This window comes from Cavia porcellus, unplaced genomic scaffold, assembly GCF_034190915.1.
Source record: "Cavia porcellus strain 051 isolate PalLab524CR breed Dunkin Hartley unplaced genomic scaffold, mCavPor4.1 scaffold_7, whole genome shotgun sequence".
In the NCBI taxonomy this organism is placed as follows: domain Eukaryota; kingdom Metazoa; phylum Chordata; class Mammalia; order Rodentia; family Caviidae; genus Cavia; species Cavia porcellus.
Window position 1 is genome coordinate 39,325,212 of NW_026947490.1, and position 24,759 is coordinate 39,349,970.

The window sequence follows — 24,759 nt, forward strand, 5'->3', positions numbered from 1 at the left end:
CTGGAAGCAACCGCAAGGGTGCTTGCTTCAGGCCCGGTCCCTGCTGGCCTCCTGTGGCCTCTGATAAGGCCATTTTCAGACTGACTCCCTGCTGGCCTCCTGTGGCCTCTGATAAGGCCTGACTTGAGATAAGAGTCTGGCACTCCTGCTTGAGGGTGAGGGTCTGAGCCCGCCCATAGGAGGGGAGGGTCAGCTGGGCCCCATTTCCAGCCCAGCCTGAGAGCCTCTGCCCTCTCCCAGGTAACCTCTCAGAGGCTCAGGAGCTGGTTTGGGGACAGAGCACTACAGCTTCATGCTTCAGACTCCTGCTAGGCCTCAGGTGAGCAGAACATGGAAGGATGACATTTTCATGTCCTTTTCCTACTCTAGTCTTGGGCTCTTTAGATGTCCTATCAGCAAACCTGATAGCATATGTCCAGAGCCATAGGCCAGGACAGAACAGAGGCCCATAGGAGGCCTCATGACATTACCCTCACCTGCTCCTCTATGAGGAAATTCCTTGATATGGAGGAAAACACTATCAATTTACTTGCTCATCAGATACCAATCTCCCATCGGCTTTGATTTATAAATATGACCCATTAAGATAATGAGTGAGTTGGTTCCAAAGTTTATCTCTCCTGATTTCTCAAGATGAAAGTAAGCAGGATTTCTACTCTATGAGAGATTTCCTTTTAGGCCATGGAGCTGATGTGGGAGGCTCTGCCTAAAAACAAACCAAAAAACTGATGAAAGCACAGATACACAAAAACATTTTTGGAGAGAAACTGGCTTATCTGACCTTTTCTTTTTGGTGTTGGTCTTCACTGCTTAGAAGAAGGAGGTGGAGGAGGTTTAATAATTACCTTTGCTAACCTCTGTACCTTTGGCTTCCTCCACTCCTGGGCACAAGATATGGCCTTTCCAGGGCTGGTCACAGGCAAGCAGCTGGGCTGGCAGCTCCTCCAGCTCTGCAAGGTGAAGGAGAAAGGTAAGCCTGGCTGGGTGATGGGAGGCCCACTGCTCTCTTGCTGGGTGGCCAGGGCTGCACAGAGATACTGTTTGGAGCAACTGAGGACTTGATCATGTCAGACTGGTTTTCCTCAGCAATTTTTGTTTCATCTCTTGCACCCCAATCAGGTGTCCTAGGGGTCTTAAGTTTGGGAAGGAATTATAGGAAAACTATCTCTGCCTTGAATTGATTCCAGTACGTATATTCCAATATGTCTTCAACAATGTTTTACTTTTGCAAACAAAAATGCCAGATGATGAAGGCAGGATGATTTCAAGCAAGTCACAGCTAAGGATTAGCAGAAAGCCACGTGGCACGGGAGCCAGGGGCTGGGAAGCAGACAGGTTAAGGGTAAATCAAGTCCCAGAGCTTTGGAAAAGACACAGGAAACTGTTTCCTGCAACCTGAATGACAGCAGTGAATGGTTTTTCTCCCTGGGGCGGAGCAAATTCTCCGCAAGGGACTACAACCTGCACCCCTCTAAAACCTGAGATGACCTTCGCTTTGAGAGTCCATACCCTGCTTTGGGGTGCACCAACCTGGAGCAGCCCTGGCTGAGCTTCACTTTGCATCTTGTCCGCTTTTGCTGAATCAAGCTTCAGCCTGTGCTCTCCTGACAGCCTCCTGGAACTGACAGAAGGGAAAGATGGGAGAGGAGACGAGCCCAAGAAAACTCAAGGAAGATGAGCACTCCATCCAGAGCATGGAACCGAAGGCCACAGATCTCCAGAAAGAGGTGAGGCCTCCTGTTTTTCCGGTGGTTGTTTCCCAGCTTGGGGTCGGGTGGTCCTAATGACAGACAGTGGAGACCCTGCAGATCCCGTGAGGAACTGAAGTGCAGTAGCTTTTTATTTCTCCAGTTCATCTTAAAAGGAATGAGCCATATTCTGGACCTACACCTCAGTGTACCCTTGAAGTTCCTGCGTCATGCGCATGCCTCATGCATGTGCTGCCATGAGCTGGGGAGGGACTGAGGTCTGGTATTTGCTCAAACTGATGGCCTTTTCAGGGATGGTTAGAGGGGGCTTCCTGGTAGTCAGGTCCCCTCTACCATCTTTGGTAAACGTCTGATCCTCTTGAATGCAGGTGTCATGGAGCTGAGCACTGCAAGACCTCCAGCATCAGTGCTGTCTTGGAGGTCTCACTGCAAAGATGTGCTGGCACAGATAGGACAGGGATAAATGCGGGAGCTGAGGTGTGGTGAGGAGACAGGGCTGGGCCTGGGCAGAGAGGAGGGGAGCTTAGTGGTAGGGGTGGAGGAGCATCACAGCCAGGTTTAGTGGCTCATACCTGTCATTGCAGCATGGTGGGAGGAGGGGGAAGGCAGACACTGAGGTAGGAAGATTGCAAGGTTCAGCCCAGAGTAGGCAACTTAAGGACTTACCAAGACTGTCTCAAAATAAATGACTGGGGATGTAGCTGCATAGGAAGGTCGTAAGTTTCATCCCAAGGACCAACAATCAAAAGAAAAAGGAGCTGCGCACTGAGCCTGTCCTTGGTGGGTTTGGGGAGCAGGCCCTGGACATAGAGGGAGGAAGGCCACAGGTCCATGGGTGAGGAAGTAGGGCCCAAGCAGCTCCGGGTGAGATCAGAACTCTGAAGGCTGTAGGGCCAGGTGATGGTGCTGAGCAGCAGCTGGGTCTTGCTCACCTGAGATAGGAACCTGTGTGATAGATTTGTCAGCATGCATCAAACAGAACCTGGCCTTTTCACAGGGCCTTTTCACAGAGCTACGTCCCCAGCCCTTTTCTATTTTTTATTTTGAGACAATCTGGCATCCAACCTACAATTTCTATGCCTGGGGATTCCCATAGCCTGTTGTTGTCCCTCACACGGATGTAAGGGGACAGTGTGAACCCAAGATGATTGCACCTATTAGAAAGCTCACACCGTACAGGATGTTATGACGGAGAGGTCACAGTGCACACCAGGTTCATCCTTGGGAAATGTCTCTTGCTCACATGGCTCCTCTCACCAGGACTCTAGATCCTGATCCTGGTTTATTTGGTGAAAATTCTCTTCTACTCTGCCCAGTGAAGAGGGTCCCCCCAAGGTCTCTGATGTGAATGATAAGAGGGATGCTGGTCAGAAACTTAGACCCTGAGCCTAGCTGTATAACTCTTGGCATGAGCAGCATTTCTGTGCTCTGTTTTCTCCTGAGGCGGCCCACTGGCCTTGTGATCCACCTGCAGCAGCTGCCCAGAGGACTAGAATTATAGGCGTCCACCACTACGCTTGGCACAAATGAACCAATTTAATATGTGCAGAGCCCCCCACAGGTCCGGGTAGAATCACAGCAGTACCTTAGGATGGACATGCCTGGAACATGGGGTCCACTTTGACCCAGGCAGGCACAGAGTTGGGGGTCGCCACTGGCCCCATGAGTGACAGCATTAACTCCTCTTCCTTCTCCTCATCCCAGGTGGGCCTGTTCAGTGGCATCTGCATTATCGTAGGCACCATCATCGGCTCCGGGATCTTCATTTCCCCCAAGTCTGTGCTCAGCAACACAGGAACCGTGGGGCCCTGTCTCATCATATGGGCGGCCTGCGGGATCCTCGCCACACTGGGTAACAAGGACTCTGCCTCCTGGCCCCCTCCCCATAGAAGCCAGGGAACACAGGGATAAGTATTGTCCTTCTTGATGCCAGGTCCCTGACCCATTTTTTGGTACTAGGGACTAAACCTCAGTCTTTTTCACTGAGCTACATCCCCAGCCCATTTTTAACTTTGAGACAGGGTTTCCATAAGTCACTAAGTTGCCTAGTCTAGGCTCACACTTGCAGTATACCTGGCTCAGCCTCGAAGAGTGCTGGGATTACAGGATGCAGCACCACACCTGGCTCTGTACCCTTTCAATGCATGGGTGGCAAATAAGGGTAAATCGGGGTGCCACTAAATGTCTAGTGCCAGAGGACTTGGGCCTATGTGGCACAGCCCCCACTGAGAAAGGATGACTTCTCTTGAGGGTCTGAAGGGGGCCATACCTGTCTGCATTCCAGGAGCTCTGTGCTTTGCAGAGCTTGGCACGATGATCACCAAGTCGGGGGGCGAGTACCCGTACCTGATGGAAGCCTTCGGCCCCATCCCTGCCTACCTCTTCTCCTGGGTCAGCATGATGGTGACAAAGCCCTCCTCCTTTGCCATCATCTGCCTCAGCTTTTCGGAGTACGTGTGTGCAGCCTTCTACTCAGGCTGTGAGCCTCCCGAAGTGGTCATTAAATGCCTCGCTGCTGCTGCCATCTGTGAGTGCCCCAGCCTGATGTCTGGGGTAGGGGTCATAGGTGACTCTGCAGAGGCTGTGGCTGGGGATCCTGGCCTCAGATCCTCTGTGCCTAACCAGAAGGAGGCCCCTGGGGCCTAGTGGCTCTGGAGAAACAGGGTTGGTGGCCACCTTGGGTGCTGAGTAGCACCTAGGTCTGTCAGGGGCTACAGGGAGGACTGCTGAGCACTGTCCCTGTCACCTGCCAGTGCCCTGCACTCAGGGCCTAGCTGCTGGCTTGTTTTCAGAGGTCACCATCAGGTGCACTGTAAAGGTCTTCCCATTCCCTCCTTTGGACCTGTGCTTGTGCCCTGGGACACAGTGTGAGGGGGAGGTGGGAGGGTAGAAGCGAGACTCCAGGGCCACATGCAAAGCTGGACACAGGATGTGGCCCCGCTTGCTGCCCTGCCTGCTCCTCCCAGTGCTCATCACCACTGTGAATGCGCTGAGCGTGCGGCTGGGAAGCTACGTCCAGAACTTCTTTACTGCAGCCAAGATGGTGATCGTGGCCATCATCATCATCAGCGGCCTTGTCCTCCTGGCCCAAGGTGACTGTGCAGGACGGGATGGGAGGGTGCCACATATCACACACAGACGCACACGCATACACTCCCCTGTGTGTGAGTCTGGTGGGAACTCCGCAGGAAGACTCAGCTGCTGTCTTCTCCGTGTACATCCTGCCTTGGCTTATGAGGAAAGCCAGGCAGAGCCGAATTCCTCAGCTGACACTATTGCTTCACTGTCTGGCTTAATTGCAGGAAATACAAAAAATTTTGAAAATTCCTTCGCGGGTACACCAGCATCTGTGGGCGGCATCAGCCTGGCATTTTACAATGGACTCTGGGCATACGATGGATGGTAATGGGGGACCCTGAGGTGTAGCAAGGGTGTCCATGGCCTTCTTCAGGCAAATCTGATTTCATCTGTTGAGAAAAGTAAAAGCATGACCTTTTGGGAAAATTAACCCACCACCATTCTTTTTCTGGTATGGGAACTGAAACTTGGGACTTGTCATCCCCATGCTTCCGAAATTCTTACTTGAGACAGACTCTGTCGATAAATTGTCCTGACTAGACTTGAACTTGTGAGCCTCCTGTCTCAGCTTCCCACAGTGCTGGGATCGAGCACCTTCATGCTTGGCTCTGGCCTCTGTCATTTCTGTTTTCCTGGCCCCCACTGAGACTAACACACCCACTCTTTTCCCTGAATGTGGGCCTGGCTGCTGACCACACCCAGTGAGCTGCCAGTGCTAAGGCCTGACTGAAATTCTCACCAGGCAACTTTGGTTCAGCTGAATTACATCCAACCACATCACCCAAGGCCTTGAACAGCCAGGAATGGATGGCACTTCTTTTGAGACCTGGAGGTCGCTAGGCCCTTTGGTTATGTCCTGTGAGGAAGAAGCATGAGCATCCTGATGCTGGGCTTTCTCTCCTGAAGAGCTTTTGTTTTTCCTGTTTCAGAACAAAATCTCCCATTTTGTTAAAGTATTCTGGTGATGCACTGCGTCTGAATACACTCACTCAAATCTCCCTCTTTTTCTTTTTGTCTCTGTTGTTCTCCTTCCTTTCTTTCCTTCCTTCCTTCCTTTTTTGCAGTACTGGGCATTGAAGCCAAGGCCTTCAAACTGAGGTACATCCCAAGCCTTTTTAAAAGGTTTTCTTATTTTGAGATAGGGTGTTGCTGTCTCACTAACTTGTCCAAGCTGAGTTCAAACTTGCAGTCTTCCTACCTCAGCCTCCCAGAGTCCTAGGATTGCGGGCTTGTGCCACCATGCCCAGCAGTGGGAAATCTTAAATGAGACCAACAGCTATTATTGTCTGTTTTGCAGTCCAGAAATTCAAGTCGTGTGTCACACTTGTTCCTTTCCTTTTCTAGGAATCAACTGAACTACATCACAGAAGAACTAAGAAACCCTTATAGGTAAGATAACTGAGTCGGGCAGGAGACATCGGATCCAAAAAGCATATGCCACCCCTCCCAGGCAAAAATAGAGGGGCTGTCACCTATTATCCCATAATTCCATTTCAGCCAGTGAATTTTTCATTCTGCCAACCCAGGCCCTCCTCTGTGCAAGGCAAGCGCTCTACCATGGGAGAGAATGGCTCCTTCTAAGCTCATCATCCACCCATGCATAGGGTTTGGCTGTGTTGGGGGCAGTGGACTGGTCACTAAGAGGAAGGAAGAGCTCTAACTGTCTTTATCCCCCACTTCCTTTGCCTGAAACAATTTAATTCTACTGCCCTAGGACCCGGGAGGGCATCTTCTCACTGGGAAATCTCTCCTTCCTGCTGGGCTCTGCCATATCTCAGTCTGGGCCACCACACCGAGAAGGGGGAATGTGCAGGGAGGGGAGAACAGGATGAAGAGGACACAGACCCTCTGGTCTAACCCGGTTCCCTGTCACTGTCTCTCTCAGAAACCTGCCCCTGGCCATCATCATCGGGATCCCTCTGGTGACAGTGTGCTACATCCTCATGAATGTCTCCTACTTCACTGTGATGACCCCGACAGAACTCCTGCAGTCCCAGGCAGTGGCCGTGGTGAGTGTGGAAGGGGCTGTGACCTGTGGGAGAAGGCAAGAGGAGACTGGGAGACGGACAGGTCAGGGGCTCAGCGGAGGTGAGAGGGCAGGGGTTAGGGGAGACAGGAAGGGCTGGTGGGCTCTTCCTGTCTAGCAGCAGCCCCAGCTGCCTGAGCACAGGTAGAGCTCATGGCAAGATGATGTGGCTCAAGAACCAGGGCTGGGTGTTTGACAGACAGGAGGAAGGAGAGGGAAATGTGCAGGGTGTGAATTCTAATAGTGAGTTGTGGAATCAAAGCCAAATGAAGAGGGAAGAGATCAGATAAGCTGGGCAGGGTGATGCACACCCATCATCCCAGCTACTTTTCAGGCTGAGGCAAGAGGATGACAAGATCAAGGCCAACCTGGGGAACTTACTGAGACTTTTTCCCAAAATAAAAATAAAAAGGACTGAGGATGTAGCTCAGTGGTAGAGCTCCTGGGTTTAATCCCCAGTACCATTGTATACATACACACACACACAAGCACATACACGCAGAAGCTAAAAGAGAAGCATGACAAGTGTTAGCCCAGGATAGGCAACTTTTAGTGCATTAATGAAACCCATTTCAAAATTTTACAAAATTTATAAAGGTCTGGATATGTTGCTCTGAAAAAGTCTGTCGCTTCAATCCTACTAATACAAAAAAAATGTATTGAGCAACAGGGACCAAAATGCATGCATGGATTCTGCATGCTAGAGGCCTCATAGAGTTGGGATAGGACATAAAATGAGTTGGAAACAGCCTACAGGATGGTGGGGGTTACACTTGCACAGGAGATGCAGTTTGTTTAACGCTGTGGGCAGCAACCACCAGCTGGGTTGTTAAGGGGAAGAACAGGATCACGCTGACTGAGCCTCAGGGAAGCCAGAGCACAGGGTGTTGGCAGGATTATCCAATTTCTAAGAGTGATGGCCAGAAGTGGTGGCATTTGAAATTCGTGTCACCACCAAAGAGTCCTGAGTCTGCAGATTGGTAGCACAGACCTCTCATCCTCACATGTTGGGAGACTCAGGCCGAAGGAACCAAAGTTCGACCCCAGCCTGGGCAGCGTAGCAAGATCCTGTCCCCAAATAGAAAATTTAAAAAGGGCTGAGGATATAGCTCAGTGGAAGCTCTGAGTGCAACCCCCAGTGCTGCAATCAATTACTCCATAAATATAAAATCTTGAAATACTGGGAAGAATTTTTCAGCCACTGCTTTCCAGGAGAGGTCCCAGAGGCTGCCCAGGGAGATGAGCTGGGGACCTGAGTTGTCTGGGAGGACAGAGGAGTTTATTTGGACCAGTGGCTCTTGGAGGTTATGGAGGGGAAGAGTCTCAGGATTTGTTTCCTTCTCCTGACAGACCTTTGGTGACCGTGTTCTCTATCCAGCCTCTTGGATTGTCCCACTTTTTGTGGCCTTTTCCACCATTGGAGCTGCTAATGGGAGCTGTTTTACTGCGGGCAGGTAGGGGACCCTGCTGTCACTCTGTTTTCTGATGGGCAGGAGGTAGCCAAGCTGCTGTCAAACTCAGGAGGCCCTGAGTCCCTGGGGCTGGACCAGGTCAAGCACCTCCCAGCCCAAGTGAGAGCCCCAAAATCCAGAGAAGGGATGTGGCTGTACCCACAGGGCAAACTGGCAAAGGAAGATGGACAAGGCCACTTCAGTGGAGCCAAGGTGCCAACTAGGGGGGAAACACAGCTGAGCAAGGGCAGAGGGGGTGACAGGAACAAATGAGTCTTTCATCTCTACATGGAACCTTTCAAACTGCGTTCTTTACATAGTGCTATTCGTGAACATCTTCTAGTGTTCATACATACACAGACTCGCCAAACTTTCCCTAAATAGCCAAAGCTTAGTACTCCAGGGCACAAGTATGTGAGTCTCTCTCATAACTCTCAGAACTCTCTGCCTCAGCTTTATAGCACAAAATGTAAACAGCCAGGCAGACATATGGTATATGCCAGGAATCCCAGTCGCACTCTGGGAGACAGAGACAGGAGGATCCCTACTTAGAGCGCAGCCTGGGAAATTTAATGACTTAGCAAGACCCTGTCTCAAAAATAATTAAATCTGGGAATGTAGGATGGTGTGGCCATAGAGTCAGTTCTTTAGTACTAAAAACAAAAGAACAAGCTATGGTCCTGTTCCAGTAAAACATTACATCAACAGGGGTAGTTTGCCAGTGCAGAGTGGGCTGCTGTAGAGTTCACAGCTGTGTTGTATTCTCTTTGTGCGGCAGTGTGCTCTAACTAACCCTCGCCTCACAGTGGGGGTGGGTCATTTCCATGTTCACAGCAGCTCTCCCATCCTGGAACAGGTCTTTGCTCCGTGTCCAGGCTTCTGAGTGGATGTGTTTTGGAGTGAAACTACCACAGGTTTTTCACTTCAAAACAGCAAAATGTGTACCAGAAAATTATGCTTCTAAAGTGATGTTGGAATACAGTCAGAGGTATCCTTTTTTCAAAGCCATTTTAGAGTGTTCATGTAGAATAATGGTAGTGTGCTTGCCTGTAATGTGGAAGGTCTTGGTTCCATCCCTAGCATCCCCCTGCAAAAAAGCTATTGTAGATTTTTTTGCATTCTGTATACATTTTATCTATTTACTTATTTGAGCTTTTGGAAACCTGGCTTCATTATGTAGTTCAGGCAGGCCACAAACTCACAATCCTCCTACTTCAGTTTCCCAAATGCTGGCATTACAGCCCTTGGCAACACAAGTGCTACTATACGTTGAAAAATAATTGCATATAGAGTAGTGAGATCATATGGGATTTGTTTTTCTGTGCTTGGCTTATTTCACTTAGCCTAATTTTTTATTTACTTATTTAAATTACTTTTTTATATTTTTTAAAATTTTTGAGACAAGGTCTTGCTATGTAGGCCAGGATGGGCTCAAACTCAAAGCCGTCCTCCTGATTCAGCTTCCTGAGTGTTGAGATCACAGGCGAGTGCCACCAAAGCTGGTGGGACATACTGGTTTTAATTCCTTTCCATATACACCCAGAATTGGGACTGCTAGATCTTAGATTCTATTTTTAGTTTGTCGAGGAAGCTTGATTGTCTTCCAAAAAGGCTGTATAATTTACACTCCCACCACCAGGTACCGGGGCTCCCTCTTCTCCACATCCTTGCCGACACTTAGCTTTTGTGTTTTGGAGATGATATCCAGTTTTTGTTTACACTTCTCTGATGCTGTTGAGCACTTCTCTCATGTACCTGTTGGCCTTCTGCATGTCTCCTTTTGAGACATATTTGCTCAAGTCCATGTTATTGAGTAACTGAGTCCCTTACATATTTTGGAGACCAGCCCATTGTTTGATGCATGATTTGCGAGTGCTTCTGTTGGTGAGTTGTCTTTTTTGCTGTGGGTTTCCTTTGTTATGCGGAAGCATTTCAGTTGGATATAATCCAATTTGTCTATTTTTACATTTATTGTATATACTTTTGGGATCATATGGAAAAAAACATTGCCGATTTCAGTTTCCCTCTGTTCTAGTAATTTTACAGCTTTAGGTTTTACTTTTAGATCTTTAATCCATCTTGACTTGAATCTTGTATCAAGAATAATCTTTATATAAGGATCCAGTTTTATTGTTCCTTATGTAGATAGCTAGTTTTCTCATTTCTATATGAGTATTATAATTACCTTTACAATTTCTCAAAAAAGTGGAATTTTGATCTGGACTATGCTGAGTCTATAGATCAATTTGGAGAGGACTGCCATTTTATAATTGAGATTTTAATTTTTTATAAAAAAATTTATAAGTAGTTATAAACATACAGTTCTTGCAATCTTTTATATTTATCTAAAAGTATTTCATATTTTTTCATGCTATTATAAATGTCATTTAGAATTTTTAAAAATCAGTATGCTGGTTACTTTTCTCTCATTGCTGAGACAAAATACCTGACCCTCAAAATTAGGGAAGCAAAGGTTTATTTAGCTTACTGTTTGTAGAGGTTTCAGTTCATATGCAGCAGACTCCAACGGTGGCTCATGGCAGAGGTCAACATTTCATGATAGCAGAAGATAGCAAAAGCAACAAGGGCAAAAAAGAAAGAGCACGAGAGAAGATTCTTTCTGTCCCTTGTATTGTATGTGGGTCACACCCACTTGGGTGTAACACTCATAATGATAATCCCAGCATTGGACCACAAATCAGGCACAAACTCTAGAAGCCTGCCCCCATGACCACATGAGGCTTTGGGGAGACATCCACATACAAACTATAACAATCAGTTTCAAACAGTTTGTTACTGGTATATAAAAACACAACTTGAACAGTTCTGTCTGGTACTTTTATACAGCACTACAAATATCATTTTTAATACCCCAGAAAGTTCCCTCATGCCTAATTACAGTTAATCCTTACTTGTACCTCTGGTCCTAAATGGATCTGCTGCCGCTGTAACTTTGGTTTTTCTCAACACTTTACTTCCTTCTTTCAGATAGCATTGTTTCTGAGACCCAAACCTTGGAACCTCTGGACCATATCCCAGTTTTATCCATTCATTTGGATTATTTCCAGTTTGGACTGTTATGCATAGTTTTGCTTTGTACATTCCTGTGGTTTTTTATGAACAGATGTTTTCTTTTCTCTTGAGGAAGTTCCTGGGGATAGACTTACTAGATCATATAGTAACTTTATGATTAACTTTCTTTTTAGTTAAAAGAAAATCCAGCAGTTCATTTATAGTTTTGAAGTCCCAGAATCTATAGAGATCCCTTTCCCATATTTGTTGTGGTCCAGGAAGTTTATATTCATAATCCCATGGAAATGTTATTGGAATTCTAGCAAGTTAATTCCAATTTAACACTTCCAGTGCAACTCACAGTGAGAATAAAAATACTAAGACATATTTATAGTTATGGAGAGCCAAGGGTTCCTAAGTCCAGCCAGGATGAAAGTTCATCAGAACAAAGTCGACTCAAGGCCTAACCTGGATATTAAATTTGTGAAGGAGAAAGTGGCCAGAGGATGAGTGACTGTGAGAATGGTGGGAATTACATGAGTACTTTGAGCTGGGCTCGCTAGCAGGCCAGAAAGCACTTCTGCAATATGCAGAGAGAAGGATGAACAAAGACCAATCTGCACAATTTAGGTAGCATTTAGTATTTAGACTGCGGTGCTTCTGTTCTGATGTGAAAACCTTTTCTGCCCTGGGAAGTCATAGCCTCTTATCTTGTGGCTGGAACCCAGTTGACAGCCCTGGAGCCATGCTCTTCCTCCTGCCTGACTACCATGTTTTGGCAGTAGTGGGGCAGGGAAACAGCCTGTTACCTAGCTTCAAAGAGTAAGCATCGGTACCTCAGCTAGCCCTATTTATATTGCTTAGAGCTAACTGAAGGAAAAAGGAAATGGCCTAGCCAGTTCTGCACATATCACTATGGGAAGACAGGGCCAGGGTTAGCCAACATGGAGGCAATTGCTCTTTGTTCAAGGAGAGTAGTCCAGGTGGTCCTCCACAAGAATGCCAGATGAATAAAATTTTCACTCTTTATCCAATTATGAGCAAAGAAAAAAATAAAATCCACTTTTATTTATAATATTAAAAGTAGCAGTACAGTGGGCTGAGGGTTATAGTTTAGTAATAAAGTATATGCCTAGCATGTTTAAATTTAGTGAAATATTTAAAAATCTGACTAAAAATTGGGCTATTCATTGTAGAATTGTAAGAGTTCTTCATATATTTTACATAGAATCCTTTATCAGACGTTTGACTAGTCCGTAGCTTCTTCTAATCTGGAACTTATCTTTTTGCTATAATGGTGGTTTGTAACTCGGTGCATAGTAATCAAATAGAATAATGAGATTCTTTATGGCATGTATCAAATTTTGATTATTTTCATCCTCTTTATTCTCATCTTCCTTTCATTCTCTCCATCCCCTTCCATATCTCTAGATTACCTTCTAGTTTCTTATCCTCTCCTGTTTTTTATCTCTAGGTTTTTAGAGGAGAACATGCAAATTTTAACTTTATGAAACTGGCCTATTTCACATAATATGATGCTCTCCAGTTCTATTCACTTTCCTGAAAATGACATTTGTTTCTTTTTTATAGCTGAACTACATATCCACCTATCTCACTCTTATTTATTTATTTATTTATTGGTACTGGAGATTGAACCCAGGACCTCATGCTTGCCAGGCAGGCGCTATGTTGCTGGGTTAAATCCCCAGCTATCTTACTTTTATTGTATGACGTTTTTGATGTAAATGTTTCTAACTTTGGTAAAGTCCAGCTTATCAAGGTTTTTATTGCACATTCTTATTGTCTTTGCTTAATACAAGTTCACAAAGATTTTCTCCTTAGAGGTTTCTCCTTTAGCCATTCCATTTAAATATACAATCCAATTTGAGTAATTTTGGGAGGGGGGTTGAAATAGTGTCTCATTATGTATTTCAGGCTAGCCTTAGACTCACTATGTAGCCCAGGCTTTTTTCCTTTAATATTTTTCGCTTTAATATATATAGTTTTTCCTTCACCATTTTAAACATAGACTTTCAGATAACTGAACTGTCAGACGAGTTTTGAGGAAAAGTGCCACTTGTTTATGTTTGCTAATTCATCTTTCATATATTTTATTTTATTTATATTTTGGTACTGGAGATTGAACTCATGTCCTGGCACTTGCCAGGCAGGTATTGTGTTGCTGGGCTAAACCCCCGACGCTGCATTTTATGTTTGAGACAGGTCTCATTGTGTAGTTTCAATAGACTTTGAATACCCTCAGTAGCCCAGGCAATTCTCCCACCTTAATGTTCCAAGTGCAGAGATTACAAGTTTGCACAAAATCTCTATTCATCCCGGTTTGGTGACCCCACTGAACCAGGATGTACCTAACCCCTCACTCTTCAAAAATTCACTGCCCTCCAGGGCACAGAGTCACCCAAAGATGACCAGTCAGCACTCAGTTCCCTTCCCTGTGAGCCCCTGGTGACACTCAGGTCACACTTCCTCAGCCCCTCTGTGTGATTCTTCTTTCAGGCTCATTTACGTCGCAGGCCGGGAAGGACACATGCTTAAAGTGCTCTCTTACATCAGCGTCAGGCGCCTCACGCCCGCCCCTGCCATCATCTTCTATGTAAGTAGGAACCGCACCACAATGCCTGTGCTACAGGCAGAGGGCCCTCAGGTCCAGGGACGAACAAGTCCTCGCTTGCTAACCCTTCTCCCAGTGGTTTTCACAGTGTTCTGGGGTGTTGTGACCAGCAGTCCTGTCCAGGCTCTTATTACCCTATTCAAAGAACTGGAAGGGACAAAGAACATAAATGTTTAAAAAGTTCATTGAAGGTGCTGAGGTTGAGATCAAAGGTAGGGAAAGAAGCGTGCTCTGCAGAGCAAGTGTGAGCCAGATGAAAAGCTCAGAGAGTCTGAGAGATTAATGGCCGCCATCTTTCCCACCCATTACTTACCTTAGGGCCACCCCAGGCAGGGCTCTGTGAATGCTTCTGGGATATGACGCACTGGTCTCTGTGACTGACAGGTCACTTCCAACTGTCCTTTCACCTTGCCATGGCCTCGTCTTCTACCTTAGAAGGAGCCAGGTTCCCTTATTCCTTGATGTGAAATATAAAAAGAATTCTCAAGACAATTGAATTTGTTCTACTTTTGTTCCTTTTTATGAATTTACTCACAAAAGTTATTGTTGAATCCCCCAAGCTGGTACCATTCTTCTTCTTTCATGTGTGTTCATTTATTTTTTATGAGCTCCTGAGAAAAAGACATATACAGTGTATGGGGTAGGAGAACAAGGCATTTTACAGGGTATGCCAACAGCAGTCTTTTGGTACAGTCTAATAACTTGCATTTCCTGAGGTCATTTTCCTCACTAAGGGGAGGTTTTTAGTGGTAAATTGTCTTGGTCATGTGCAGCTGTTCTGAGCACACAGACACCTTACACATTGCTAGCTTGGATTGTTCCACTGTCCCCTGTCTCCAGGAGAGAACATGCCTTTCCTGTACATGTACACTCTGAAGATAGGAACTTTACCCAGTGACAGAAAACAAGGTCCAGGTGACTGATGTGGTCATGGTCAGACCTGGGTTTCAGTCTAGGGCTAATCTAGGGCTCTTGTCCATAATGAAGACTCTGGAATTTAAATCCATCATCATGAAACTGGTATCATATATATACAGATTTTGGCTAGTATTTTCCTTATTTAAAATTATAATTTCAAAGACTCAAAAATTATTCAAGATCTTCCCACCAGGTTTGAGAGAAAACATCTATCGCAGCCAAAGTCACATTCAACCCCAACTGCAGTGGGAATCAGGGGAAGTTTCTTGCATGCTGATTGGTTTATCCATAGGAAAACCTGCTTCTTCAGACTTCTATGAGGTAATAAGATGAATGTTTTACACACTAATGATATAAGAATTTGTTCTTCTTTCTATTAGGGTATAATAGCAACGATTTATATCATCCCTGGTGACATAAACAGTTTGGTGAATTATTTCAGTTTTGCTACATGGTTATTTTATGGAATGACCATTGTAGGACTTGTTGTGATGAGGTTTACAAAGAAAAACCAGGAAAGGCCTATCAAGGTAAGTTGCATGCCCAAATGTCACAAGCAGCTCAGGTGACTAGACTGAAGACAAGCTTGCTCCTTCCTACCTGACTCTACTCTGTTTTTGAGTGTCATCTTTTACATAAGAATTTATTATGCATTTTACACTATAATTTATGATCCAATTAACTACCTAGTCATTCATTTTACTGAGCCATCACGTCACAAAGCTATCAAGAACAGTTATGGCACTTTCCATTTACTGTGGGGGTCTTCTGAACACTGGCCCTGGGCCTATTCCTAAGTTCACAGTCTCCTTTGTATTCCTTCTCATTCCCTGTATGACTGATGTGATCTCTATGCCAATGAAGACAAAGCAGCATTTATTTTATTTTGCTTATATTCAAGATTAAAAATCCCCAAGTAACTGTGCTATTTAATTTTTAAGATAACAAGAGTTAGGCAAATGACCAGGAAAAGAATAAGGATACGTCTTGAAGTCATTCAGTGCCTTTGCATGAAGCTACAACCTCAGTACTTTTTTCCCCCTTTTCATTCTTATTGAGACACGATCTCACTAAGTTGTAAATTGCTCAGACTGGATCCCAGTGATTCTCTTGCCTCCACCTCTCACAGTGCTGGCATTACAGATATATACCCTTAGCTTTAGCTTTTGTTTCAGAAATCTGTCTAATGGTCTTCCTTGCACTGGCTCTGAACCTCTACCATGTCCCTGGAGTTAGCTGAAATGAGGGTAGGTTGCCTGGAGTCAGACACTCTCATCTTATTCAGCTTACCCAGTAGGTAAGACCATGGGTGGTGGTAGTATTTGTAATTTGCATAAAATCCATCAGAAAACTAGGCAGAATCACTAAGAGATAAAGGGAAAACCCCACAGCCAACATCTTCAACACAAAAGAAAGAAATGCTGTGCTGCCATAGTCCAGAATCTGCTTGAAAGCACCACAGGCCCCAGTGGGGGGCGCACTGGGCGGGTTCCCAGAAGACCCGAGGCCTGGAAGTGGGAAGCAGGCAGCAGGGCTGCCTCAGGCCCCAGGTGTCCCGGAAGTTCCCTGCAAACGCTCCTGGCCAGGATGCAAACACTTCCAGAACCACTACAAACAGTGCTGGGCACAGAAACCAAACCAAACATGGAAGCACACTGGGACCCAGGAAACGGAGCTGGGGACACACATCTCCCGTAGGGAGCGGGGAGCACAGAGAGGCTGCGCCACGTTCAAACAGTTTAGGAAACAGAACTGTTCCACAACTGTAAGCAAAAAGGAACACAAGAGCAAAGAAGCGTTCCAGGAAAGAGGACTGGAATGGGAAATGAAAACACGTGAAAGTGAAGTGAAGGGATTCGAGGGGAAATCAGTAAAGGAAACAGAAAAAGGAGGCTGTAGTACCTGTACAGTGAGAGTCCGTGAAGAAGAGGAGAGTGACATCAGTTCTCGAGAATTCCACAAATTACAGATCAAGAGTATTTCCTGAGGGAGAAGGAATGAGTGGAGGGAGGGCTCCACCCTCCACGGACACAGTGGGAGGCCCACAGTGCACCTGGAAGACAGGCCAGGAAGTGCAGGCTGACAGAATGACTCGGTGTGCAAACTGCCTTGGGCACCCACTCCCGCTTTCCTGTTCCACCGCCATTCCCAGTTCACTTACAAAGAAGAAGAAGCAGAAGAGGAAGAGGAAGAGGAAGAGGAAGAGGAAGAAGAAGAAGAAGAAGAAGAAGAAGAAGAAGAAGAAGAAGAGGAAGAGGAAGAAGAAGAGGAAGAAGAAGAAGAAGAGGAAGAGGAAGAAAGAATACTAGCATCAGTCCTTTTGTCATCAAAATTTCATGTCAGAAGACAATGGAACAACATATATCAGATACTCAAATGAAACAAAATGTAAGCCAAATCCAAGCAAACTGACCTTAAACAATAGTTACTAGGATGAAAGGATTCAAGTTACATACTGTATGTGCATTTCCTGGGAATCACGTGAAGAATGAGCTTCAGAAACCATGAAGTCTGCCAGGTGTAGTAGTTCATGCCTATAATCCCAGCACTCTGGAGGCTGAGACAAGAGGATCACTGTGAGTTAAAGACCAGCCTGGGCTACAAAGTAAGCTCAAGTCCAGCCTGAACTGCATAGCAAGGTCTTGTCTCAAAAAGATGAGAGAAAGAAAGAAAGAAAGAAAGAAAGAAAGAAAGAAAGAAAAAAAAGAGAGAGAGAGGGAGGAAGGAAGGAAGAAAGAAGTAATTGGCATAAGGTGAGTCTTTAACTACAGAGCTAAAAGTAAGTGATGGTGACAGGATGATATGTCAATAGCATGCAACAAAAATGGAAAAAAGGAATGATTTAAAAAGTATGTGCCAATGTAGGAAACAATGTCAAATAAACTTCCAATTAAAGACATGAAACTTGGTACGGTGGCCCATGCCTATAATCCTACCACTCGGAGTGAGAGACAGGAGGTTTTCAAATTTGACCTAAGCCTGAATTACTTAGGCTCTATTTCAAAAAATAGAAGGCTGACTGTAAAAATTAGTGTGGAGATTCCTCACAAAACTAGGATTGGAAGTCTCATGTGACCCAGCTATTCCCCTTCTGGGTATCGTCCCAGAAGAATTAAAAACACCATACCAAAGCAATATATATGCATACCTGTTTATAGCACCACAGTTTTTAATAGCTAGATATTGGAAACAACCTAAAATGCCCATTGAATGAAGAATGGATAAAAAAGATGTATTTTTATGCAACTACTCAGCCATAAAGCAAGATAACTTTGAGGTTTTTTATAGGTAAGTGGACATAATCTGAGACCATATTCATAAGTGAAATAAATCTGACACACATGTAAACATTGTATTGTCTTACTAAGTGTGAGAAGCTGAAACTATTATATGTAGTTGTTACCACTAATTATTGTGTTTTGAAAATTTTTTCTCTTTAAAATAAAATGATTTGAAATAAAGAGATGGGGATGTAGCTTAGTGTGAAGATCCTAGGTTCTGTACTAGTAACACAAACACGTATTTACCTAATACAACATGTGTTAGCTTACATTATTCATATATATTTGCTGTGTTTTAGCTATATTTGAGAATACCAGTTGGGAATTTGTGGTTTCAAATAAAGTGTGACATTTTCCCCATTGAAAATAAGATAACTAGTTGGCTAGGAGTGTTTTCCCACAGAATGTCACCCTTTGAGGGCGCAAGAGTGACAGTAAGAAGACATTTATGGTTAGAAATTTAACAAAACAGCAGGAGACAGTGGAGACAAAACTGATCTACAGTATGAGTAAACTGATTTATTAGGCTTAAAATAGTCATTATGAGAAAAAGATTTTCCAGGCAGATCTACAAAGATTGGGAAATTAAAAACCAAGGACACGCAAAGGATTATCAGGTTAAAGAAAAAAACAGAGAACAGGAGCAGACCAGCACCCAAGCCCAAAGTACAGCTTACAAAGACAAAGACAACTAGGGTGAAAGCTAAAATTCACACTGAAGAGAGAAGTTCTAAAACCTCTTCTTCGTACTACACAGCAAATTTATTCACAAAGCAGAAACTACAGGACACGTGAGGAAAACACACACTGACCACAGGTACCTGGAAAATGCTCCTTCAACACCTCCTTGTAAAAGTGGCTGAAGCATCAGGTATGATCACAAAGCAGATCTCAGAGTTTATGTCACAGCCTCCCTGCCACCAGCAGACGCCTCAGGTGTACCCCGGACCTGGCTGAAGACTGATGATCTTTCATGGCAAAAAGAAAACCCTGGTACTTCACAAACACTGTAAACCACACAACTTACTTCTCTGCGGTGGAACAACACAGAGACCACTAGAAAAAGTATGCTTTTAAGCCAAAGTACAAATAAGAAGTGAAAATATACAAATTTCTAAAAATGAATAAAAAGATGACATATACTCTAAGAATGTAAGCTTCGACATTTCACTTAAGGTTTATATTGGTGAAAATGAAAGAAATAGAAAACAGGCAACCAAAAAGCAAGAGAAAGAACAACAAAATTTAAAAGGATTGAGTGAACTTAAAAGAGCTCAGGGTGTTAGAAAGGAGGAAAACAGCAATGAATGAGGAATGGCAGCAGCCAGACTGGCATTTTGAAAGTTTTCCTTTTTAAATGCTCTAGAAAAAATACTGAGATTATGTGAACTTTAAAATCTCCCATGATTCTAATTCTTTGGAGGGCCATCTTAGCAAATTTTCTTTTCCCAGGAAACTGATATTTTATCTAGATGTTCAAAGTTGCCCATAGGATCGATGTTTTAAAAAAACCTTCCTATGTCTGGAGTTTATGTCTCTGATTTTTGGGTTTGCTCCCTTTCCTTAGGTTTTAAAAATTATTTTCAAGTTATTTGTACATACCAGGCATAGTGGTGCACATCTGTAATCCTAGCACTCAGGAGACTGAGGCAGGAGAAGTGCTGTAAATTTGAGCCAGCCGGGGCTACAAAGTGAGTTCAAGGCCAGCCTGAATTTCATAGTGGAAAGCTGTCTCAAAAAGACAAAAATGTTATTTGTGCAGAAAATGACTTTGATACCAAACCTTATCAAGATAGCATATAAGACACTGACCCATCTCATTTATGACACATTAAAAACATATCACAGATAAGTTTAACCTATGCAGCAGTGGCTAAAGATTATAAGGTCCACTAATCTTAATTTATGATGGATATAATTCACCCCACTGACATCTTTGCGGAAAACTCCTGTCATCACCATAGATGAAAAATAAAATCCAACACACATTAATAATAAAGAAATAAGCAGGTATTTATTGTGGCCTTAATATGCACTCTGCACACATGGCAAAAGTTGTCATTTCATAAGTACAGAGGTCCTTGTTAAGGTCAGGTATAAGAACGACTTCTATTTCTATTATTTAGCATTGTTTTAAGGATATTAGCAAGGCAATGAGAAGGAAACTGATCTCTAAGCTGGTTCTGGTGGAGCATACCTGTAATCCCAGCAGCCTGGGAGCCAGAGGAAGGATGATGGTGAATTAGAACCCAGCCTGGAGAATAGACCCTGTCTAGAAAAACAATATGCATGGATGCAATTATCAAGCATTGGGCCTCTCTCTGTCTCTCTACTGGTCTATAGGAAAGTCAGGCAACACTTAAGTGACACCCTGAGGAAGCAATCACCCAGGGATAAAAAGCAGACACTGTATAGGACAAACTATCACATTTCACCAACAAAACAGAAACATCTTTTTCCGTTTGTTCATCAATGAGGTGCATACCTGACCCCTGTAACTTAGTGGAGAAGTATACTTCAGCTGACATTTTAGTTAGTGGTTAGCTGGCTCCAAGGCAGGGTGGCATGGCAGAGGGGCACAGTGGAGGAAAGGAAGCAGAGAGATGGTCCAGGGAAGGAGGGAGTTAGATACTGCCTGGTCTCACCCACAAAGACCCCTCTCTCCAGGCAGGCCTGCACTCCTAACAGCAGGTAAGTCATGGTGCCTTTCAAAGGTCCTGCCTATGATTCCACAGGGACTTAGGGGGACACATAGAAGCTGCAACAAGTGATAATATTTAAAAAAAAAAAAGAGGGTAAGGAATAAACTGGTTTAAAGAAAGAAGTTTTCACTACTTAAGAGAAATATTTGCTAATGGTTAAAATACCCTGATGTCTAGTGTAGTTTTATATTCTTGGAAAAACAAAAAGGTAGAGTAGATGATTGTCAAAGTTACATTAAAATTACAAGTGATTGTCAAAATTACATTAAAATTCTTAATCTGGGTGTGTTGGCATAGCCTATAATCCCAGCATTTGGGAGGCTCAGGCAGGGGGTATGGCCACAAATTGGTGGCCATCTGCCCATGTAGTGATTTCAAGGTCAACCTGAACTACACAGTGAGATCTGGTGGCAAAATCAAACAAACAGGGAGAAAGATAATACAAAAATTCTTGAAATTGGAAGAGTAGTACCTGGAGTTCATTACACTCTTTTATGGATTTGTTCTTTAATGAAAAAAACTACAGGAAATAAAACCACCACCAAGGGCTAAAGCATGACCCCTGTTGGCTGTCTCTTGCAGGTGCCCATTTTCATCCCCATCTTGGTGACTCTCGTATCCGTGTTTTTGGTTCTGGCCCCCATCATCAGTAATCCCGCCTGGGAGTACCTCTACTGTGTGCTGTTCATCCTGAGCGGCCTTATATTCTACTTCCTTTTCGTCTATTACAAGTTTGGATGGGCTCAGAAAATCTCCAGTAAGTATCAGCAGGAGGCTGCTTGAGGTTAGTGAAGGGCAGCCAGGCCCAGCAAAGCCCGCCTCCCCTGTCCTCATGCCTCTCCTCACAGAGTCTCACACAGCTAGCAGGCTTCACCTTCTCAGGACCTGGAACTTTCTCCCCCACTGCAGGCCTCTGGGTCCAACCTTGGGCTCCTTTGTTCCTTTTTGTTTTTGGTGGGGCACACACAGAGGGAGTCACGGGGTTGAGACAGGGTCTAAGTTATGTAAGCTGGCCTCGGAATCCTGATGTTCCTGCCTCGGCCTCCAAGGTGCTGGGATTACAGTAGGCACTACCTCACCTCGTCTTGATCCCTGCCAATGACATAACAAGCAGAAAGGAAAAGCACTATTTTCTTTTTAATTGTAAAATACTTTACCATACCATTTCCTTTTAATCCATTGTTGAGCAGGTGGGTCAGTGGTATGTAATACACTGTCATCTTCAAGCCACTTTTCTTCTGAGTGTTATGGAAACATCGTCTAAGGCACTCGGCAGCATTCCAAAAACCCCCAGTGAGGGCCTGAGCCTCCCCTCACCGAGGACCTGCAATGCTTCTCCTCATCTGCCTTAGGGCAAATGTTTATTGAGTTAGCTAGGTTAGCCTCTCTCTGTGCCTCTAAAAAGAAAGCACTATGGCCAAGCCTGTGGAAAGAGACTCTGAACCATACCTATGATTAACAGCTGGGTACTATATCATATTCACAATGATCTGTCTCCTACAGCAGCTCAGTTTCTGGAAACCTTCAGGGCTCCTGAGCAACCTCAGTGGTCTATTTTCTTTTCTATTTAGAGAAAAAAAAAACAGAAAAAAAGGTAGGATAATACAGAATTTCAAAAAAAATAACAGTAAGAAATCACTAGTTGATATATTACATATTGTTATCTCAGAAGTAATTGTTACAAAATCAACACATAAGTGGACAACCAATGACAGTACAAACTACTGTTTGAACAAAACTTAGTAGTATGATTATCTTGCATACTTATATCCTTTAGAGCACTTTCGTTCTCTTTCATTATTACAATATCTATTACAAATTTTGGATCTTATTACTATTACAGTTTATTTGTTATACTAGAGACACAATATTTACAAATGTTTGTCTGATTTATTTCACTTATGATGGTTTCAAGTTGCCTCTTTACCTATGAAGGCCTCAAAATCATCCTTTTTCATAGCTGAGTAGTATTACATTGTATAAAAATACCACATCTTTTTTCATCCATTCTACCATTGATAGGCATTTTGGTTGTTTCCGAGATTTAGGTATTACACATTGTACTGCTATAAACATGGTGCACATATATAACTGTGACATAACCTTTTCAATTTTTCTGGGAAAATACCCACTAGAATAGCTAGATTGAATGGAATTTCCAACCCTAGTTCTTTGAGGAATCTCCCAGTGAGCTATCTTCTGTCTCTCCTGTGAGTGCCTTGAATTGAGGCTGTGCAGTTTAATCCTGGATCCAGCATTTTGTCCTGTGGACTCCAGTTACTTCCTGTTTTGTAAATGTGATTAAAAACTTGTCTCTTTCCTGCCCCTCTTTCTGGTCAGGAAAGTAAACCCTGCAGGCCCTCCTATGTCATTTTTGTTTATATACCTGCAACTTAGAAAATGAAAATAACCATCCATCCAACCTTCCATCATCTATATAAAACTTAGAGAAACATGAAAGAGCAAACTCAACCAGAAGGCAGGGAAGTGGAGCTGGGACTCAAGCACAGCTCAAAGTGGGTGAGCTTGCCTTTCTTCAGAGCCTTTCTCTGCCAGTCTCCTCAGCTGGAGAATCAGGGACCATCACTTACCTGACAGAGGTGCTAGTGGAAAGACAGAATTCAATTTTTGTTCCTTAGCAACGTGAGGGGGGGGGGAAGCAAAAGCAAAACATGGCCATGTCATTTCCTCAGGGACTTCCTTTCCTGTATAGTTCTTTTTACCCCCAAACTCTATGCTGATTTTAACCTAAGCCGATAGGCTGCAGGTACACATCTATAGAAAGGAACGAAAATTAGTAAAGCATCTGTTTTCCCCTCCTGCCTTGGAAATGTACTTGGATTTGATCAGAGTGACAGAGAATCTAAGTAGGATGATTGCAACCTAATGGTACAAAACATGGTTTGCTTCTCAGCTCTGGCACACTTAACCAAGCCCTTCCCTCCAGAAACTGGTAAGCACTGGGTGAAAGTAGTAAAAAACCAGTTTGTATTTTAAACTAAAGTCATTGTAGTGACTTTAGACTAGTCACTACTTGGTCAATGATAGTAAATACATCCACATAAGTGAGTCACTCATGTTTCTCCTACTAGGATAAATTGTTGTGGACAGCAACAAAATGTTTAGCAGGTTCCCAGGTCCATAATGGGAAGTGATTTCCAAAGAACCAGTGCATCTAGGATAGTTCTGATTTGCACTAAACCCCAGCTTCCTGAGTTCAGGGTCTAAGTGGGACATATTACCACAGGGTTAAGAAGGGTATCACTGCTTAACAGCAAGCACAGGGAGTCCTTTTGGCTACCTTTTTCTAACTGCACTGATTTGCTGACTTTTGTTGCAGAGCCAGTTACCATGTACCTACAGATGTTAATGGAAGTTGTCCCACCAGAGAAACACCTGGAGTAACAAATGCATCTTATGCAGTTCAAAGCTATGATTTATTTTTATAAGCAATATTTGTGATTATTTCTTCCTTTCTCTTACAAAAGGTGTTCTGATGTTTATATTATTTTTAGATAGCCTTAATTTATGAGTGTGCTTCTAGATAGGAAAAGTGATAGGTGTTTGCTAAAGTTATCCAAAGAAAACCACCCTAACAGATGGCCAGTGGCAGGCTGAATAAAACCTACCACCATTCTGGTGATAACTATTAAATAAGGACACATCACATTTACTTAAACACAGGATGAGATTGGCAGTTTAGCTCAGTTGTACAGCACCTGCTCAGCATGTGTGTAAGGTGCCGGATTCCATCATCAGCACTGCAAGTACATAAATGAACTGAATTAAATTAAAACATTTCTTGTACTCCAGTAATATAAAGATAACAATATATAATGTATTACTCAATTATCTTGTTTTGAAATTTTGTATTTTTTTCTTTAAAATAAAGTATTTCAAACTCAGTGATCTATTTTCTATAGCTCTATTTTATAAAAAGCAGGTAACAT

General features: G+C 43.9%; 1 protein-coding gene across 6 annotated transcripts; it reads left to right on the plus strand.

Moving 5' to 3' along the window:
• Positions 1-250: 250 nt before the first annotated feature.
• Positions 251-24,714, plus strand: LOC100725369 (b(0,+)-type amino acid transporter 1). Of its 6 annotated transcripts, none has more exons than XM_063253390.1 (14): positions 251-319; positions 893-970; positions 1,612-1,727; positions 3,414-3,561; positions 3,994-4,236; positions 4,676-4,801; positions 5,012-5,111; positions 6,132-6,176; positions 6,673-6,796; positions 8,164-8,267; positions 13,794-13,890; positions 15,207-15,356; positions 16,979-17,214; positions 18,865-21,384. In XM_063253390.1, the coding sequence occupies exons 3-13, from the start codon at positions 1,638-1,640 to the stop codon at positions 17,204-17,206; spliced, it is 1,455 nt and encodes a 484-aa protein (XP_063109460.1). In that variant the 5' UTR covers positions 251-319; positions 893-970; positions 1,612-1,637; the 3' UTR covers positions 17,207-17,214; positions 18,865-21,384. The 6 variants fall into 6 exon arrangements, with proteins under 6 accessions (XP_063109460.1, XP_063109459.1, XP_063109462.1 ...); XM_063253388.1 differs by lacking the exons at positions 15,207-15,356; positions 16,979-17,214; positions 18,865-21,384 and adding exons at positions 15,007-15,147; positions 21,392-21,566; positions 24,150-24,714 and having other exon boundaries at positions 254-319; XM_003466627.3 differs by lacking the exons at positions 16,979-17,214; positions 18,865-21,384 and adding exons at positions 21,392-21,566; positions 24,150-24,714 and having other exon boundaries at positions 261-319.
• The last annotated feature ends 45 nt before the right edge of the window (positions 24,715-24,759 follow it).